General features: G+C 38.3%; 1 protein-coding gene across 2 annotated transcripts in view; it reads left to right on the plus strand.

Annotated features, from left to right (window-relative positions):
* The window catches only part of LOC138721971 (GTP-binding protein 10-like), a 60,183-nt gene extending 40,258 nt beyond the window's left edge, over positions 1-19,925 (plus strand). Inside the window, exons 1-10 of one of the 2 annotated variants that reach the window (XM_069859614.1) lie at positions 8,708-8,765; positions 9,539-9,732; positions 9,819-9,910; positions 11,274-11,418; positions 14,007-14,080; positions 15,042-15,094; positions 17,163-17,270; positions 17,773-17,850; positions 18,817-18,940; positions 19,690-19,925. In XM_069859614.1, the coding sequence (XP_069715715.1) occupies positions 8,733-8,765; positions 9,539-9,732; positions 9,819-9,910; positions 11,274-11,418; positions 14,007-14,080; positions 15,042-15,094; positions 17,163-17,270; positions 17,773-17,850; positions 18,817-18,940; positions 19,690-19,910 (1,122 nt within the window). In that variant the 5' untranslated portion in view covers positions 8,708-8,732 and the 3' untranslated portion in view covers positions 19,911-19,925. Of the gene's footprint in view, positions 1-8,707; positions 8,766-9,538; positions 9,733-9,818; positions 9,911-11,273; positions 11,419-14,006; positions 14,081-15,041; positions 15,095-17,162; positions 17,271-17,772; positions 17,851-18,816; positions 18,941-19,689 lie in introns of those variants that run through there. The other variant, XM_069859612.1, reaches the window with a different exon arrangement.
* The last annotated feature ends 465 nt before the right edge of the window (positions 19,926-20,390 follow it).

Raw genomic sequence — 20,390 nt, forward strand, 5'->3', positions numbered from 1 at the left:
TACAATTCTGTTTCTCCTTCAGTCCTGGCACTGCTCTTTGGATAGCTCAGGCAAATCCACTCAGCAAGCTGGATTTCTGGAGTCTCGTCTAGGTATCTGTTGTGTCTAATTCAGGACAGGTTGCCCGAAACTCGAAGCATTTTCACAAATACACCGAAATTGTGGTTTCTTCTACCCTGTAACAGTTCAATGTCAGATAATAACTCTGAACATGACCACCTCTCACAAATACCCACAGTTAGCAATATGCAACAAAATCAGTTATGAAAAATGGCAATGCTATCAGTTATGCCTCAGAAATGTTGCTGTGCCCACTCCTGCACTAAGGGACTAGATCTTGAAACACCGAAGTCCTCCACTTCACTGGTGCCTCAGTGCAGCTCATCACTGTGCAGAGGAACAGTTCCTGACCTGAGAACTGCTGTATAAGGGGTGTCTTAGCCCTTTTCCTATTGCATACAATGGAAGGAAGTAGTTTTACTCCCTCCTCACCTGCTGAGGGCTGGAAGTGGCTCTTGCCAAGAGAAGGCGGCAGGGAGTTCCTGTGGTCCAATGCTACATGCCTGGAGAAGGTTTCTTCAGTTAATTCATCTTTGAGTCTAGACACCCACTTACAAAGTATAACTTGCAGATGTGGGACTTTTTCCAGTGTGATTTCCTCAACTATTCACTTCAGAGATGAGAGTCTGTCCTGTGAGGATCTATGAATGTAAAGTGTCTTGATGACCTATGGCACAAGGAGTAGCAAACAGGGTTATGCTAGAGAACCAAATTTTAAAGCCAAAGGAAAACACTTGCATGGGAAGCTCAAGTAAAAACAAGTTTCTTTTCCATATACAATCATTCTAGCACAATGTGGGGTCAAATACTTTGCCTGCAAGTAACGTTTAGGCAACTTAAAAAACAAGTGCTCCAAACATCATCGGTCTGGTGATTGTCTCACAAAAATTACATCCTTGCAAAGGCTGTTCAAAGGTTCATAGCAAATGTCAGGTATCTGAGGCACTGAGGCTCTATCACAGCTCCACTCCCTCTCTTTAAAAATATGAAATTTCAAAAGGCTACTGCTTTTTAAGTACAAAGAAAGTGCTGCATCCAGCACACAGCAGAAAGTCACTTCACTGTAGTACTGGGTTCATGTAGAAATCAAACCCTGCTGCACTTGTGTGCAAAACCAACAGCACTCTTTAAGGTTGTCTATATAGTTTGATCTCGGTTTCATCACTGGTAGCTCTCCTGCATGAGATGTCGCCTGAAGAAACACAGTTGGCTCAGTACCAGGAGAGGGCTGATGTAAGTAAATTGCAGCTTTTTTTTTTTTTTTCCATACAGTACATTACCACAGATGAGAAACAATGGGCCCAGAATCATGATGTCTGAAGCTCTTAAGCATGTAAAACTGTTGACAGTTCCAGTTCCAGAGAAACTCCTCTCTAAAGGAAGGCATGGCTTATGAGAATATAGGACAAATATGTAGTAAAATTGTGTCTATTAGGGTTTCACAACATGCTTTGATGGAACACAACATGACAGGCACAGCCTGTTCTTTCAAGTGGAAATGTAGTAATTTCTGTCATGAAAACAATATACACGGTACTTGAAGGCAAACACGACCTGAAATGACAACATTTGGAATGGCTAGCTACCTTCTGGAAGCCTTTCCAGCTAAGCAATATAAACAATGTTTCAAAATCGTGTTTCAAAAACATAAGCCATGTTTGAACCTACACAGCTATATAGAAGAAAACAGCTGGAAGGCTGGAATATAGCAATACAGTTGTAATTACTCCTTGAAAGTCTAAAGCAGCTTTGATAATCAAGGAGATTAAAGCATTAGGGAGGTTGTACAATGAACCTGCCTTTAAGAAAGCTCCTTCGTATCACTAATCAAAATAGTCTCCAATAAGCTGTCAAGGGAGGAAATTATATTTCTCTTTTTGTTTGCTTTCTGCACTATCAAATTTATTAGCATGGTCAATCTTACAGTGAAACAGCCAAAATTTCAAAGGCAATTAAAGGCATGTAAAGAAGTGAGTAGTCGTGCAGCTGTTTGGCCACTGCATCAATTCCTTCTTGACGTCTAATTCCCACTTAAAACATCTTGGCGTAGTAGCACCGGATACTACTGCAAGCACAGGGATTTCGTTCTGCTCCAACAGCCTCTAACAGCAGCCCTCAATTCCTTTTCTTCATCATGCAGGTTTATTTTTATCATGCTCCTCTTGCTTTTCCTAATCGAGTTAATAAATTCACCATTTTTAATTCCAAAATGAGGTATTCCCAGAACACAACTATAGAAATTGAAATATTAAGGAACAGATTTCTCTTAGGAAAATCCTTTCAAATAAAAATTTCTGCTTTTGAAATGCTGCCTCATCAACAACATTCTCTTAAGAGTCTGCTTATGTGAAAATCCTTTGATAATATCTAAAAATTCATCTCCCTAAGTGAAAATTATTCTGACTTTGATATTTTGCTTTCCTTAATGGTATTATGCATCTTTGTCCGCCAAGCACTGAGGGGCTATCACCTATGAGAGAAAGTCACCTGGAATAAGGATGAACCCATGAATTTAAATTGACAGAGATCAAAATTGTTGGCAACTAATAATCTGCAGGATGTTACATGACATTTGTAGGATGGAAGCACCATGAAAAAAAGACACTGATCATGTTTATTAGGTAAGTGCTGTTACTGCAATTTCTATTTCAGAACAGGTAAGATCAAGGAAAGTCAAACTGTAACCATCTCCATAAAATCTAACATACCTGAAAGCTACATAAAAGCTTAGGTCGTATGTGAAAGCCCTTAAAACTGGAGACCCTGTCCACATACTTAGGAAAGCAGACTTTTCTCAGCTGGTGACTAAATGGGATATAGAAAAAGATTATGTTGTGCTCTCCACTCTGCAGGAGTTCAGGAAGAATTCCAAAGATGCAGCGTACATCATATGTAAACCCACTGAGTCCCGCACAGCTGCTTCCCACAGTAAGTTTTGTGAGGTGGGATTACAGACAAAATTGACTATTTCTGTGATTCTGAGTTTTTTAATTGATAACTAAACTTGGAAAAAATAAAATGTTTCCCTCAAATTTCTTCCAACATCAATAGTTTTTCTATTGCATGAGTTTTGAAATGTTGTACTTCAGCTTATTCTTTTTATTACTGAAGTTGAGGTACCTCCGTCTAGCAGCACTTCATTGTACTGAAGAGCCTATCCTTGGCATTGGTTACATCTCTTCTTTAATTTTATTTTTTTTAAATAAAACTGTAAAAGTAATACATCAATTTTTTAGAGCATCTGAATCTTGGATATGTTGGTGCAATTATTTCTGTCAACTGAAAAGACCTTTATACCAGCTTCCCAGCAGTGCAATGAACTGTGTGCATGTTCATAAAAGATAGAAAATTGACTTGCATTTTTTTAATTACTTCAACTCTACTTTAAACTAAAGCTATGCAGCTAAAATACTTGAACTTAATTTTTAAATATTTCCACCTAAGTTAATTCTTCTTTAGACTGAGAAAAACAGCACATAAAGTCCAAGTTTAAAAAAAACTGCTGCTAGAAGTTTTAAAATTGTTGTGGAAGGAGATTTTATGGCTGCTTCTTGTTAGAGTTGATGACAGAGCACTACCTAGTGATTTATATCATGAGAGAAAAGAAATAGAGTGATAAAACCATGACTTGATGTAGCAGTACCCTTGTGATTTTCAAGCTATCATATACAAGTATTTGAAGTACACGGTGAGAACAAAATGAGCAGACACTGAAGCTTTATTTAGCATGAAACTCAGAATATGCATTGACTACGTATAAATCTGTTTGGAGAGTCTTAAACTGCTACCAGCCTTTTGTATGACTGAATTATTGGTATCTCTGTGACTACACATCTACACACTCTTACGTAAACAAGATTCACTGAAGATAAAGAATTGAGTCACCCTCTGCATTGCTGATTAGCAGCATCTGAAGCAAAGAAATAAGAGTGATGTTCTATGATCAGGCTTGACAATGAAGTGCTCACAGCCTTGTTCCTTAAGTTGAAGTGCAGCACACCCACTAGTGATTAAACAGCCAACGCAAATCAAATGGAAAAGATGATGGAATCAGTGCAGCCCTGGCAAAACACAGCATCTCTTCAGGTGACCAGACACATTTTTCAAGCAGAGTATTGAGGAAATAAATGATCTAAATACCCTCAACATTTAGTAGAATTTTAAATTCCATTTCAGTAATTTTTAGCATCCTGTATGTGTGATCACATATTTACTGATGTAAAAGGTTCCAGAAAACACACAATGGCACATTTCAAATGAAGTGTTACTCAATTCCATGCTGGTATGAGCTTGTGGGCATGAGCTTGCTCAGTGCTGAAATGAACCTAGCGTTATGTCAACTCACAATATACACACAGGAGACCAGTTTTTCCCAACTCCTCCTTTTTGAGGTTGAGTTGCGGATTGACTACATGAGTTGAATTAACTTTAGTTAGTTAGCTTTGCCTGTATCTAATGGAACAGTCTACACATTAACTTGTTGGATATGACCTCCTGCCATCTGTTAAAGAAGTCCAGCACACCAAATATAAGGGTCTGCTAAGTCAACAAGTTACAGATGCTACTGCTCTCAACAGTCGTAATGATTCAACAGGACTAAATTCAAGCAGTACTCGCCACAAAAGCAAAACAAGGCACAAAAACATGGGGTAATTTGATATATACTTTTATTGGTATCCAAGGAGAGCTCAGGGCCTATGACATGATCGTTGAAGAACTTTGCTGATAACCTTCTTGCCATCTGCAACTTCCCCACACTGTCTTCATCTCACTAAAAAGTTCTTTTGCTTATCTCCTTTTTTTTCTATTATTTCCTACATAATGCCAACATAGTATGCCTCACTGAGATCACAGCAGCACAATCTAACTTTTGTATATGTAAGAACTTCAGAATCTTGCCCACTATTCAGATCAGAGTGAGAAGTCCTTCCCATATTATGAACTGTAAATCTGGACAAAATGTTCTGCTATTTGTACCAAGAATATGCATGGTAACACAGAATAGAAAGGTCCCCCTGAATGACAGGGTCTAGTTCCCTGCCACTACAGAAAGCTCTGTTGAACAATCGCCTCATAAATTTATCAGGCACCATTTTAAAAACAGGTATATTTTTGCTCCCACTAATTCCATGGAAAAGCTGTTTAAGAATTTGATTGCTGTAATGACTAGAAACATTCTTCTAATTTCCTGATATATTTATTAATGAATAGTACGTATCTGTTCCTGTGTCAGCATTGCCCTGCAAGTTAAATGGTTTTTATCCTTCGTGTTTACTTTCCTGATATATCTTTAGACAGCACTTGTATCTCCTGTTTTTTCCTTTATTGAAGTAAACAGGTTGAGCCATCCTAAAATCTATTTGTACAAAAGGCTCCCAAGCTCTTTGGTGGTGGACCTCACACCCCTCTAATCCACTTTCAGTTCTCAGCTATAGAACAACTAAACAGAAGTTTTCACAGCACCACAAATGAGATCTCACTGGGTCCTTAAACAGTGATGTTAATACCTCTTTACTTTAAAAGAAAACATATCTCCTGGGATTCTCTCTGTACTAATGATGATTGCCAACTATATATAATTCCCAGATTTCATGCTCTTACTGATTTTATCAGGGGTACTACAAAAAATATCAAATAAGATCATCCTAAAACCAACCCCTTAAGCCTCACATCTTCCTTTTCAACCTTTTTTGTGGCTATCTCACTTCAAGTTTCTCTCCTAACACCCATATTCTCATTTCTTCCCAGGTGATACCATATCAAATGTTTTATCACTAAAGGTATTAATATGGCAAATCTGAATCTTCCTAAAGCTTTGCATGTGATTGAGACCACACTTTGGGGTTTGTGGTTGTCCATGTCATTTTTCTCTGTTTCAAAGATAAGCAGTTACAGTCCAGGTTCAGCCCATCTAACTTCAAAGACCTAACAGAGAGAGACAGCAATCCACAGGGAGCCATTCAGGATGTGGCTTGTCCCCTGCAAATGCCTCTCACCACCAAGTACGGAGGGACTCTCAGCCAACAAGCCTCTCAGCCAAGATCCCTTGGTTAAATGCCTCAAGTACAAGGCCAGACTCACCTTTGCTATTTTCCAGTTGTCCTGTAACATTCTTAACAGCTCTGTTCAAAACATGCTACAAGTTTTTATGTATCACCTGTTTCAGAATTCCAGATGTAGTCTCCATGATCTGAAAGGGGCTTTGCATTTTTTTGCTGTTGTAATGATTTCTGTTCTGCCATTCACGTAATGCATCTTGACATTCTACATGTGGTGAAACTACTTCAACACTGAGAAAAAGCATCCTTTGAATATGGGGGATTTAACTTAAGCTCACTAGATGACAGTAACATCTCCTCCTGCACTCTCATTTAGATCAATGTAAAAACTTCTGCTCTAAAAATTCCATAACAGTATGGTACAAACATGTCTAGTTGGTAGAAATTCAAAAGTGTTTTTTAGCTGAAACAGAATATGTAGTTAGTTGGTAAAAATAATATGGAACAGCAGAAGAAGCAAGTCTGTAATAGTAAATAGAGCGAAAAGCTTTTTAATGTATTTTTTTCTGAACATGTAGGTGGAAGGAAAAGCTTCATAAAGGGCACTAAGGCCTTCTAAAAATACTGCTAAAAGCTCTCACAGAATAGGACACTTCAAGACAAAAAAAAAAAAAAGAACATTTTGTACTGTAGTTATCTTTTAAATTTGTATTAAATTGAAGTATGTTATTATTTTATTCATTCATCAATATCATCAAAAGCCACCAGGAATGATCATTCTCAATGACAGCCGCACTTCTTCTGTACCTTTTTCTGAACAGCCCAGCTGAAAAGCAAACATTTTGCTTTTTTAAGTCAGAGAGACAACTGTGGGTCAGCTGAAAGCAAAGGATTAGAAATGTGGGGGACTTATTCATTCTTCCCCAACGTCTTCGAAAAAGATCGGGCAGAGCAGGTGGGGTGTAGTTGTAATTTATGTCTAAAATTTCAGCTAATTGAAGTTTCCTTTACTTAATTAACTAATGACTATATAGAACTATACACAGGTAGATTTTTTGAAACGTAGATATTGACCTAGCTTCTATAGTGAACAAGATAAGGCAAAATTACACCACACATAAAGACCAAACAATAATACATGGAAGAATCTAACTATGTAACTATGATTATGCATGTATTTTGCAACATGGAGCAACTAAGAAACAAATCTAACCAACAACTAATAAACCCAAATTTACAGTCTTAAAATGGCACTGGACAACACTTCCATGTTGTGATAAATCCGAGATACTGCTTAAATGTTCTGTTGGGCCATTTAGCATGTAGATGGCACACTACTGTTCTCTAAATTGCTTTTATATCATGTAACAGCTAAAATCAGTTGTTGAACTCACTTTTGGTATTAAATTCCTGTAAATGGTAATTATTCTCCTTAGGTAGCTAACAACTGTAACTGAGAATGTATGGCCTTGTGGAAAGGCTGTAAGAAGGAATGGAAGAATATTTACTTTTTCATGAGGATTTGTTCTTTGAAAAAAACACTGAGACTGCTCAGGGACCTGGTCAGGGACCACCACAGCCTCAGGGCCACTAGTCTCAAGGGGCCATCATAGCTGCACACACCTGAGGGAGGGAATTATAGAACCATAGGATGGTTTGGGTTGAAAGGGTCCTCAAAGATCATCCAGTTCCACCACCCCTGCCATGGGCAGGGACACCTCCCACCACACCAGGCTGCTCAAGGCTCCAACCAGGCTGGCCTTGAATACCTCCCCGGGCAACCTGTGACAGTGCCTCACCATCCTCATAATGAACAAATTCTTCCTACTGCAGCAACCCTGCGGAGAAGGACTCAGGGGTGCTGATTGATGAGAAGCTTGATGTGACTCGGCAATGGGCGCTCACAGCCCAGGCCAACCGTATCCTGGGCTGCATCAAAAGAAGTGTGGCCAGCAGGTCAAGGGAGGTGATTCTGCCCCTCTGTTCCACTCTTGTGAGCTCATCAGGAATATTGTGTCCAGTTCTGGAATCCTCAACAAAAGAAGGATATGGAGCTGTTGGGACAGGTCCAGAGGAGGGCTACAAGGATGATCCTAAGGCTGGAGCACCTCCCATGAGAGGACAGGCTGAGAGAGTTGGGCTTCTTCAGCCTGAGTAAGAGAAGTCTCCAGGCAGACCTTATAGCAACCTTCCAGTACCTGAAGGAGGCTACAAGAGAGCTGGGGAGGGACATTTTACAAGGCCATGTAGTGATAGAATGAGGGGGAACGGCTTTAAACTAAAAGGGGGAATGTTTAGATTAGACATAAGGAAGAATTTGTTCACTATGAGAGTGGTGAGGCCCTGGCACAGGTTGCCCAGGAAGCTGTGGCTGCCCCATCCCTGGAGGTGTTCAGGGCCAGGTTGGATGGGCCCTCGGGCAGCCTGATCTAGGGGGCCGTGTCCCTGCCCGCGGCAGGGGGGCTGGAACTGGATGATCTTTAAGGTCCCTTCCAACGCTAACTGTTCCATGCTTCTACCCCACGCCATGCCATTACCCCACCGTCTGATCTGAGCCTCCCCCTTTAACCCCACTCCATTACCCCCGCCCTCCAGGCTTCCTCGCGCGCCCCCTCCTGGCGCCGCGGCTGCTGCGCATGCGCGGGGCGCGCTCCCCCCGCCCCCGTGGCGGCCATGGTGCGGGGAGGTGCGGCGGCGCTGCGGAAGGTCGGTGCGGCGGGTAGGGGGGCGCGCGGGGCTGCCCCGCAGGTGGCTGAACTTCCTCAGCAATTGCTTTTGTTAAGGCCCTTTTTGGAGGGTTGCGCGTACGTTTCCTGAATCTCCTCAGTCATTTCTCTTATTAAGACCCATTTTGAAGGGTTTCGCCTCTATTTCCTGAACCTTCTCAGTAATTTCTCATATTAAAAATCACTTTGGAGGGTTACGCGTACGTTTTCTGAAACTTTTCAGTAATTTCTCTTACTAAAACCTGTTTTGGAGGGTTACACAGCTGCTTCCTGAACCTTCTCTGTAATTTCTCTTATTAAAAATCGTTGTGGAGGGTTACACATAGGTTTTCTGAAACTTATGAATAATTTGATTTACTAAAACCCATCATGGAGGGTTACGTGTGTGTTTGCTGAACCCTCCCTGTAATTTCTCTTACTAAAACCCAATTTGGAGAGTTGCGTGTCCGTTTTCTGAAACTTCTCAATAATTTCTGTTATTAAAATACGTTTTGGAGGTATACGTGTCTGTTTGCTGAACCTTCTCTGTAATTTCTCTTATTAAAACCAATTTTGGAGGGTTACAGTTATGTTTTCTGAACCTTTTTGGTAATTTCTCTTACTAGAACCTGTTTTGGAGGGTTACATGGCTGTTTCCTTGAACTTCCATTATTGCCATCAGAGAAGAGTTCGATCCAAGCAGTTTTGCTCACGTTTCTTTAAAATTAAACCCAAACAGAACATAATACTGATAGGAATCTGTTATTTTGTTAGTATGGCAACTTCATAGACGGCTTACGACTCTATGTGAGAGGAGGGACTGGTGGAATGGGTTATCCTCGCCTAGGTGGGGAAGGAGGAAGAGGTGGTGATGTCTGGTTCGTCGCCCGAGAAAAAACTACCTTAAAGAACATCAGAGACAAGTATCCCCAGAAGCGATTTGTAGCTGGAGCAGGAGCCAACAGCAGGTATGAGTCTGTTAGATGAAATCGTTATCTTTTCCAGAAAGCAAAATGTCAACTTAACTTACTAAGCCTGGTTTACTTTCTCTCAGCGTTAAAGCGCTAAAAGGTGAAAAAGGAAAAGATTGTGAAGTTCATGTGCCTCTGGGAATTTCAGTGTTGTGTGATGATGGCAAGCAAATTGGTAAGAACCTTTGCTTTGTTTTAATGCAGTTAGTAGATACCATCATATTCATTGATAGCATCTAGCATGCTTCCAAACACTAAGGTGTTGAAAATACACATCTCCCAAAATATGCTTGTTTTCCTTTGTTTAGACAAAGAATTGACAAAAATTATGCTGTAGAAATTATTGAAGTAATCTTCCACAGACTCTTTAATGGCATCACATAAATTATGTGTCCACAAGCTCAAGTAAATGTCCTTATAACTTTGTTGAATTGCAGTATTGCTTAAAAGATTAAGATTCTTGATGAGTGTCCACATTTCAATTTACCCAAACTACTTACCTGTTTTTCACTCTTACTCTTTTTTTTTTTAGAGAGCGGGTCTTAGTAGTAAGCAGGAAGATCTCTTTCCATTCAGTGCTCTTGGAATAACTCTCAGTGATTCCTTTGCAGTTTCTCAGAGGTTTTCTTCTCATGCTGTTCCATGTTCAAACTAAATTCATGAATTAGTCTGTTTAACTAAATCAGAGGTATGGCAAGAGCTGTTTATGATGTAGGTGCATCAGTGTCTAGAGGTATCCTTGAATTATATGAATTATATTGTATACTCAAATGTTGCATTTTTATTTGTTTTAATTATTCCAAAATTCTAACCCTAAGGGAGATAATATATCCTGTTTGCTGTAGCCACGTCTCTGTCAATGCAGATTTTTCCTTGCATTCTTAAATTCAAGGATTGGAGGCTTCACAACTACCATCTAAGCTATACTTTGCCTGCTTCTACCTAGCACTAAGTATATGATAGAGGGGAAATATTGGGGTGTGAAAGCTTTTATTTGTTTCCAAAGAAGGAAAACTACCGTGACCGCAAAGTGCACAGCTCTTGCAAGGAAGTGTGCAGAAAATTATCACTTCATTGAAGGTAGATTTAAGTAGAAAATCACAACAGCTTTGAGAAGAGGAAGATCCGGGAAGACCTTATAGCAGCCTTCCAGTACCTAAAGGGGGCCTACAAGAAATCTGGAGAGGGGATTTTTACAAGAGCATATAGTGAAAGTACAAGTGGTAATGGCTTTAGAGTGAAAGAGGGTAGATTTAGATTAGATATAATGGAGAAATTCTTCATCTTGATGCTGTTGAGGCACTGGCACAGGTTGCCCAGAGAAGTTGTGGATGCCCCATCCTTGGAGGTGTTCAAGGCTAGGTTGGATGGGGCTTTGAGCAACCTTAACCTGATCTAGTGGAAAGCGACCCTGCCTGTGGCAGGGGGTATGGAACTAAGTGATCTTTAAGGTCCCTTCCAATCCAAACCATTCTGTGATTCTATGAACTGAACTACTGCAGCAGATTGTGCTTTTTCATGAGTGAATTTCTTTTCAGGAGAGCTTAATGCAGCAGGAGAGAGGTTCCTAGTAGCTCGCGGAGGTCTTGGAGGCTCTTTGGCCACAAACTTCATGCCTCACAAAGGTCAGAGGCGAATTGTTCGTCTTGATTTGAAACTTGTAGCCGATGTTGCCTTGGTTGGGTAAGTACTGTAGTTCAAAAACTGCTATTAGAAAACAAAGTAGTAAATGTCAAATGGAATTTCAAATAAATTTGCGAGTTTGGAGGATAAGCATCACTGTACATTCGCAATGCCAGTTAAATTACTTGCAGTTTGCAGAAAGCTGGTAGAGTGTAAGCCTACTAAATTCATTTTAAAATTTGGTAAATATTGGTTCTGCTTTTGTGTGTGAAGGGCTTCATGAACCATTATTACTATAATTGAATTTAGCAATTGCATTGATTATCAAGATACTACTAGCTAATTATGAAGTAAGTAGGAGGTATAAAACAGAGCCAAGAACACTATCCATATCGCATCTTCGACTTTATGGTACTGGCACATGTGGGTCCTTCCTGTAATAGTTTTAAAGAGAGTTTCAAACTATATAGCCTACTATCCCAAATAAACAGTTTGGAATATTGGAAGAAGTAATTACAAACTGGAACAATACAACTTGCATTTCAATGTTGCTGCTTTATAACAATGCAGATAAATATATTTTTGTTTGTAGAAAGCTTTCACCAAACTGCAATTGTAAAAGTATTGGTCTGCTCGGTATCTACTACCTCTGCCACCCCACCCTGTGGTCTTTACTAATAAAAAAATATAGGAAAAATAAAGTACTGAGGAGATTGAGGTGGAAAGAGTGTAATTGATATATACCATTAAAGAATGGAAACTTGAAGGCAGTGTGGTTTTCTACATACTTTTTTTTTTTGCTTCTTAGAAATAATTTTGTTATAACTTTAGATAAATCTAACATTATAAATTTAAAATGCTCTTCAGTAATTACATGACAATTATTTTCTTGGTTTTAGAGTGTGTGAAAGGAGTTTTATGAGACCAGTGCTTCTTTTATCTTGCATTTTGGATTATATTTTAGCTGACAATTTCTCTTTAAAATGGATAGAAAGATTTATTATCAATTAGAGGAGCTTATTTTCTTGTTGAGAGTATGCATCAACCTCTGAAAGTTTGTGTTTGTCTTTGATCTCTTCGTGTTTGCTATTTTCAGTTAAGTAGATTTGCAAGTGGTTTGCTATTAGATCAGGTAAAAAACACAGATTCGATAAAGGCCCGTGAAGTTTGGGTACAGATTGTGATGTATCGTGTAGGTCACAGCTCAGACTTCAAAGAGCATATTGTACCTCAGTGGAAACAAAATACTCGCTTGAGAAGCTAGCCAGAGTAACCTTCTAGAAAGCCTTTAAGGCACCTTTCAACATCAGAGTGCATTAAAAATTCCCTGAATCGTTATCTTGTTATAACAAGATTCATTATGTCTCTTTTTAAGAAAGCTGCATCTACAACCCCTTTATAAATCCCTTTAATGTAATACTAGTCTTGTTTCTTCATTAGTTCATGTTCTTATTAGTTGTCCCTGTTAACAGGTTGTGATTCTGTATGCATTCAAGTGAAGAGTATATGGTTTTCTGTGTGACACATGCCTTTGTAGCTTGTGACCTACGTTCAGTTGCCAGTAGACAATCTTCTTTGATCCCTGTTGCACTGATATGTTGTGCTGAATAACTGTGAATTTGACTAGAACCAAAGTCCTTGTGATCTCCTGTATGGAACAGGTGCTATAAAAAGGACTATAGTCTGTTCTCTGATGTCAGCCTTAGCTTCAAGTTTGACATTGATAAAGGCTGTTGTGTCTTTTACAGCTCAGATTAATCTTTAAAATGTGATATAATTTCAGTCTTAACTTTGATTTCCATTTCAGTGAGTAGATGTATTCTGTGAAGAAGCTTTTGTAAAAGCTGTTGTATCCCCTTAAGGAACGTTTTTGTTGTAGTATGCAGGTACAGCTGTCTCTTGCAAAGGGAAAAGGTTAAAACAATCAGATCTTCTCAGACCAGCTCCTAGGGCTTCACTGGAAAACTTTTTGGTTTACGTGGTAGCAAAGCGGGCTAGTCCTAGTTTCAGGATCTCTCATACAACTTTGTTGCCCTATAAACCTACACAGACTCTGTGTGAGTCTGTACACAACGTTTGTCTCTGTCTCTTCCGCCCCGTCCCCCTGTAAATGTAGTTACAGAGTTTACACATGCTTTGCTCCTTTGGCTAAACTGTGGCACAGACATCATTGGTGCTTAAATTGTAGAATGTTTCATCAACTATGATTTGTATACAAAAGACGCTAAATCCAACTGATAACGATGCATTTGGCTGACAGGTGTTTAGAATGTAAATGTGATTTATAAAATAGCTATAGGATGTCAAGACTGAATTCAGGTAGACATGGATGCTTATGCTGTATTTCCATCCGAGTGATTTTGAAACATTTCTCTTAAGTCTGTTACATGGATATTTACGTATCTCTCCTTCCTGCATCCTTGAGAAGCATTGTTAGATTTAGAAAAATTATTCAGATTTCATTAAAAAAATTCATAATGATCTGGGTTTTGTTGTTTTGGGGTTTTTTAAAGAGTCTGCATACATAGGTGCAAAAAACTAATTAATAGCATTGAGTTTGACTAAAGCAATATAATGTATTTGGGAATAAAATATACAGGAATCACTTATGTGTTTATTCAGTGTATAAATCCTGACTTTCCTTGTAGGTTTCCAAATGCAGGAAAATCATCCTTGTTAAGCAAGATTTCTCATGCCAAACCTGAGATTGCAAATTATGCATGTAAGTTCATACTCTTCTTTTTAGAGCTGTAATATTTTGAGAGCAAGAGTTCTTTCCTCTGACTTGGTTTGCAAGTTTATTATAAAGGGTAGAGAATAACCATGTTGCCTATTAAATACATTATACAGATACTTAATTATAAGAAATATTTCAGAGAGACTTGCTGTTTCAGTGTCCCGTTCCTTTAACCACCTCAGTTTTTCATGTGTACATCCTCATAGTGCTCCACCCTGTTGATTCAGAGTCTATTTAACATTTATTTTAGTCTCAGCCCATTTTATTGCCCCTGAGACTCTGTAGTATCTAATATCTTCCATTTACTGAATAGGCACCATCAGGTTCCTTTGGGTAAACATCTTGTATGCTTTGGAAACAGCCACCGCCTGTCTTGCAACAGACGAAGATTTTGGTCTTGAATGTGTCCGCTGAAAATATGACAGAATTTTTTTTATTATTTTGGTATCAGTAAATTAGGATTAGTTATCTAATCATTCTTTAATAAAAAAACAAGAGTACAAGTACTTATAATTCCTACTCCACCACTCCTAATTCTCTACAGCCTTTTCATATTTTTACTTAATTTAAAAGAGTCCTGTCTGACTTTGCCTTCCATTGTTTTTCCCTCTTTGGAAGCTATTCCATAGTCTGGATAGTAATTTTTGTCTCTGAGACTTCTCCAGGTCTTCTGTCCCCTTTTTGGTATGATGGGAACAGAACTGCAAGCAGTGCTGAGATTTGATGAACTACTGGGGTTTTTTTAGTGGTCTTGTTTTGCTTTTTTTTATTCCTTTTCCAATCATTCTTATCACCCCATTTGTCTTATTTTTTTCTGCTACTGTATATTTGTTTTATTTAAATATGAGGTGAGAAGGTCCTCCAATATTTAAGTGTTTTGTAAAATTAATATTTTTTTTAAAATGTTAAACAGTTCTGTTTTCTTCCTCTCCTCTTTTTTTCATAGTTACAACAATACAGCCTGAACTAGGAAAGATCATGTATGCAGATTATAAGCAGGTTGGTATGCAAGTTCATTCTGGCTGTTTGTTGGAAGTTATATATAATGATTAGTTATGTTGCTTAACATAATTTCAGAAAGAAAAAGGAAACTTGTACATTTTTTCGTATGTGTGTCTAAAATGTATACATATAAATGCAACTACATGGACTTTAATGAGAGTTGTGGAAAAAGCACTATTTTTATGAAGTAATAAGAAGAGAGCTTTGCAGCCAAATGCAGTAATGTGACAGCTGATTTCCAGTCATTTTAATAAATGGCTTCTCATTTTCCCTTGTCTCTTTCCTATGGTTCTAATCTTGCTTTATAATCTTAGAGTCATGAACTTGTGTATGGAATTGAGATTGCTGTGTCCTAGTATACTTTTGTTAAGTTTAGGATTTTAAAAATTCGTTGTTTCTGAGTCTAACCTGTTATTTTTATTTAGAAGAGGAATTTTTCTGCAAATTGGCTTTACAGAGTGCTCTGGAATGAATGAGTCATTTTCAGAATGGATTTTAAACAGTGGCATTTTTTTCCAGTCACTGCAGATCTGCAATAGTGAAGGACAGGGAATTTTGTGAATATAACGCAGTTACCATAACTTAGTGTCCTGGCTTTCTGGGTTGGGTGCTCAACCTACCTTTTGTTGGTATTTTTGTTTTTTAATAAAAAACTAAAATAGTACAAAGTGATGGTGATTTCCTGAGCAGCCAGGCTAGTGCAGTACTTCAGAAGTGATGTCCCTGGGTCCAGTTCCTTTTGTGATAAGCTGTAGCTTTGGAGGACTGGTGGAGCTACTGCCCTACCACCTTAATTTTTGTAAACCTGGTTCCGCCTAGCTTCTTCAGGTAAAGTTGTAATATAATTGTGTGGTGCCTCAAATCCTTTCTGCAGTTTCCACTACGGGGGAAACCAAGGCTAAATGAGACTCTTGCTGCTAGATGTTGGACCCCGAGTTTGTGTAAGGTTACAGCAAACATTTTGGTTCCTCAAGCTACAATCTTCTTTGATGTGCTTTTATTTTGTTTTTAAAGCATATGGTACATGTAGTACTGGACTCGTCACTTCCAAGATAAAAGGCAAATGCATAAAAGGGTTTCAGATCAGTTAACCAGAAAAGCATAACTCTCAGATGTAAGACAGAAAATTCCTTTTTTCACTTTCAGAAGCAATAATGTTAGGGGGATTCAGGAGTGGATGCTTGAAACCTTCATTTCACAAAACTGTCTATTACAGGAAGTAAGTCTAGTTTGTCGCATTCCCTGTAGAGATGCATACATCTAAGAGAAATATTTTATATATTCATTTTATCTGCTAATTTAGGATAACTTTTCCTGGAAAGCTGTGCTGCAAATAACAGGATTGTTTATAGTGTTTTGAAAAAAACAACTACTTACCTGCTATGAATCAGAACTTCTTGCTCCTACTGGTGTGTCTTTCTCCAGCAGGAGAACGACTTGCACTCCTGGCTTGTTTTCCTGCAGTCTGTTTCTCATTATAGCCTATCACCTTTATTGTTGGATGTTCCTGCAGTTCATGGTTTTATTCTACAGTGTTGGCTGCTATATTGGAACTATATAGACATAAGTGAGGTAATGATCCTCTGTAGCCTCAAGGAACAGACCTTACTTTCTTTTCTGGTGGCAGTTTCAATTCTATACAACTGTGATTGCCTAATCTTCTTGCCTTTCAGAGTCTGTTTTATTCTCAGGTAATGGGTAAATTTTGCAAGACCTCTGCCAAGGTATTATTACCCTCTTTTTTCTACTTTGCAGACAACTATAAATAAATAGACAGGGGAACACAGAAGAGCACAGTGTCTGTGTAATAGTAGGATTTTGTTTAAATCTGCTTCTAAATCTAGATTCTAAACGTTTTGAAACAGCCAATGCATACTGCTGGAGAATTGATCCCCTGCACAGTTCCAAGGAACACACATAGCTGTAAAAGGGGTCTCTCAAAATAAATATTCCTAACGTTCCTTTGTCTAGGTTCTTTTGTTTATAAAATGATAATAGGTGTTCGTAGTTTAAGATCACCATTTTTGCTTGTTGGAAATCTTTTGTTTGAAATTTGTCTTTCTAGATTTCAGTAGCTGATCTCCCAGGACTGATTGAAGGTGCACATGCAAACAAAGGGATGGGCCACAAATTTCTCAAACACATAGAAAGAACCAAACAGCTGCTATTAGTTGTAAGTTAAATAAGATTTAGAGCTTATTGAAATCAAAGGCACTACAGTAAATAAAACATGTCTTAACTGCAGTGTAGTTGGAATTTAGGAAATAACTTGTAAGCTGGGTGTTTTATATTAAAAACAATTGTGGCAGTGTTTTCAGAATGGAACACTCAAACAACTCAAATTAAATCCCTAAATAGAATTTATCATTAAAATTGGCCAATTACTTTAGAACAGTAAAGTTTTCCAAGCATGATTACAGCATGGGGTGAAGTTTTTTCCTTTTTTCTGTAAGATCCCCTTAAAATAGAGGTTTAAAAATGAGACCTTTGAGAAACACTGTATCAGAACCAAGCAGTTTGTGCTTCCAGTGTCTGTTGTGTTACTTTGGCATACGTTGCCCTTTGTTACTTGCCCAAGGATGAGGGTGTGTAAGGGGACATTTTACTGTAAAGTAGTTGGAGAGTACCTTGATACTGAACACACCACAAAGCTTGGTTTTGTGTAACTTTTTCAGGTTGATATTTCTGGGTTTCAACTGTCTATTAAGACACAGTTCAGAACAGCCTTTGAAACTGTATTGCTTCTAACAAAGGTAAGTTCTTGTCTTCCAAAATGGCAGTTGTGTTTGTATGTTGAGCCAAGAAAGAAGCTCTGTTTTGATCAAGAACTTTCAAATGTTAGTGTGTCTTCTGGCCAGTTAACAAGCTTAGGGTTCTCAGAAATGATGAAATCTTTAGTTTTATCTTTCCAGGTGAAAATGCTGTATTTTATGTTGAGCACAACTGTTCCATCATTAATCTATGCAGCACATGGAATATTTCTTACAATCAAGTAAAGGTGAAAAGAATTCATTTCTAGTCCCCCAGTCTGTTAAGATTTTAGGAAGTAGAAATACATGAGTATAGTTAGATCCTTGTTTGATGCCCTTACTGCACAGCCTAATGGAGATGAGGCATCAGACCCCAGCTTTGCAGACACTCATTGTTTCCATCTCTTATCATTGCTTCTGATTTAAAATAATACATTTGACATAATTTCAAGTTCAGCAGATGTCCCCTCTCTAGCTATGTGACTTAAGGTATTGAATCTGAATTTCAGCTATTGCTGTTTATTTTCAGCTTATTTATGGTTGGTATTTTATTTCTGATATTACCCATAGTTCTTTGAAATGCTAAAGAATCAGGAAACTCTCCAAGGAGCTTTCTTATATACTTCATAGATCTGAACTTTTTCTGAAATGGAATTTGTGTTTGTGGATATCAGAAAAACAAAACCAGAACTGTCATCCTTTTTATAGGAGGCTGTTTTAGAATCAGCTAAGCTGTTTACCTGAAATACCCATGTTTGAGCAAAAAAAAAATCACTGAATCACTAAATATTATTTTCTTCTGTCAGACTGCTTTCACGCATTAACCTTGAGCACCTGAGTAGATCTTGCAGCTGCGTAGGTATGAAAGACTATTTAGGCGATTAAACAAATGAGAAAGAGGATGTAAAATTTAAGTAGAGCTTCTTAAACTACAAATACTTACTAAGGCAAATCTGCTTGTCTTTTAAGGAACTGGAGTTGTACAAAGAGGAACTTGTAACAAAACCTGCACTTCTTGCCATTAATAAAATGGATTTGCCTTGCGCAAAGGATAACTTGAATGAACTTACGAAACAACTACAGAATCCTCAAGGTAAATTAACTTTCAACAATTACCTTCAACAAAAGTAGTAATAAGGTTTCACGGGAGTAATAAGGTTTCTGCATTGGCAAAGAGTTGTTTGAAATGGAAGTGAAGTCAGCTATGAAATGTATTATTTTAACATGTTTTAAAATCATTTCTTGCATTTAGAGATCTGTTTGTGTGCCTTAGTAGTGCTGGCTTCAATGCCGGGGAGGTGTTTTCATAATATAGAGATATCCTAGAAGATCTTTGCCAACTATGATACCTGAGAGTAAATTTCTATTCTAGGTATCTCTGATAACAGTGCTCTACGCTGAAGGTCCTCTTACAGGCACTGCTGTATAAACAATTTGTCATGTGACTTTGGCTGAAACACATGAGAATTCTGGACAGGCCTGTGTAGGGGTTTACTTCAGGTTTGTTACTACATTGGGGTGAATTGCTTCCTGTTTCCCGGAGTGTATAAGAACCAGGAAGGCTTAAAACCATTCATCTCCTGCATTCTACAGCTGGGGGTTTCTTTGTATGCATCTTCAAGGAAGGGTATAGAATCTTCTCATGAGGGTGTAAGTATGGCATAACTGCTGTGTTAGTGCTTGTCTTCTGAAACATTCGCTATTTTTTCAAGATTATTTAAGCAAATAATACTTCTATATTAATTGCATTTATGATTATTACTGTAATTTATTTTCTAAATGTAATGGGATTTTATGGCCTATTTGTTGGTTGTATTTAACTCTTTCAATATGATTTTTCAGACTTCTTCCACTTACTACAGGAAGAAATGATTCCCACAAATAAACTTGAATTCAAAGACATAATTCCTGTATCTACGTATAGCGGAGAAGGAATTGAGGAACTGAAAGCATGTATAAGAAAATCCATAGACGAGGAAGCAGAGAAGGAGAATGAAGAATATCGGGAAAAGAAACTACTACTTTTACGAACTTCAGGAGAAGAACAGATGAACAGAAACTAGTGTTCTTGGCTGGATCCAGCACATTTTAATATTTTTAGTATGCACATGAACCCATTGCTTGTGCAGCCCTTCCTTTTAATTCTACCATCACTGCCCTGTTCTCTGCTTCCCTCCATTGTCTCAATTTCTTTTGGCACTTGGGTGGAGCACAGTGGGGAGAGGAGCAGGTTTTTCTGATTTACCTTGGCTACTAATTCAACAGAGTGAAGACTAAAGCATGTGCAACTCAAAGCACTGCCTAACAACTGATGATACCTGGCATATTTTCTTGCCAGCTGGGATGAATAGAAGGAATATAACATACAGAAGTTTGAGTGATGAAGCAAGTTCCATCATCTTTTGCCATGGATATTAGAAGTACCCAGGGAAATTTCTGGTGTAGCAATTTTCTGGGGTCTAGTGCTTCTAAGGTGAACCAGTTCTGCTATTTTGACAGGCACCAGAAAGGGGGGAGGGGTAGTGTTATGTTTTTCTTTAGTT

The sequence above is a fragment of the Phaenicophaeus curvirostris genome, chromosome 6 (genome assembly GCF_032191515.1).
Source record: "Phaenicophaeus curvirostris isolate KB17595 chromosome 6, BPBGC_Pcur_1.0, whole genome shotgun sequence".
Lineage (NCBI taxonomy): Eukaryota > Metazoa > Chordata > Aves > Cuculiformes > Cuculidae > Phaenicophaeus > Phaenicophaeus curvirostris.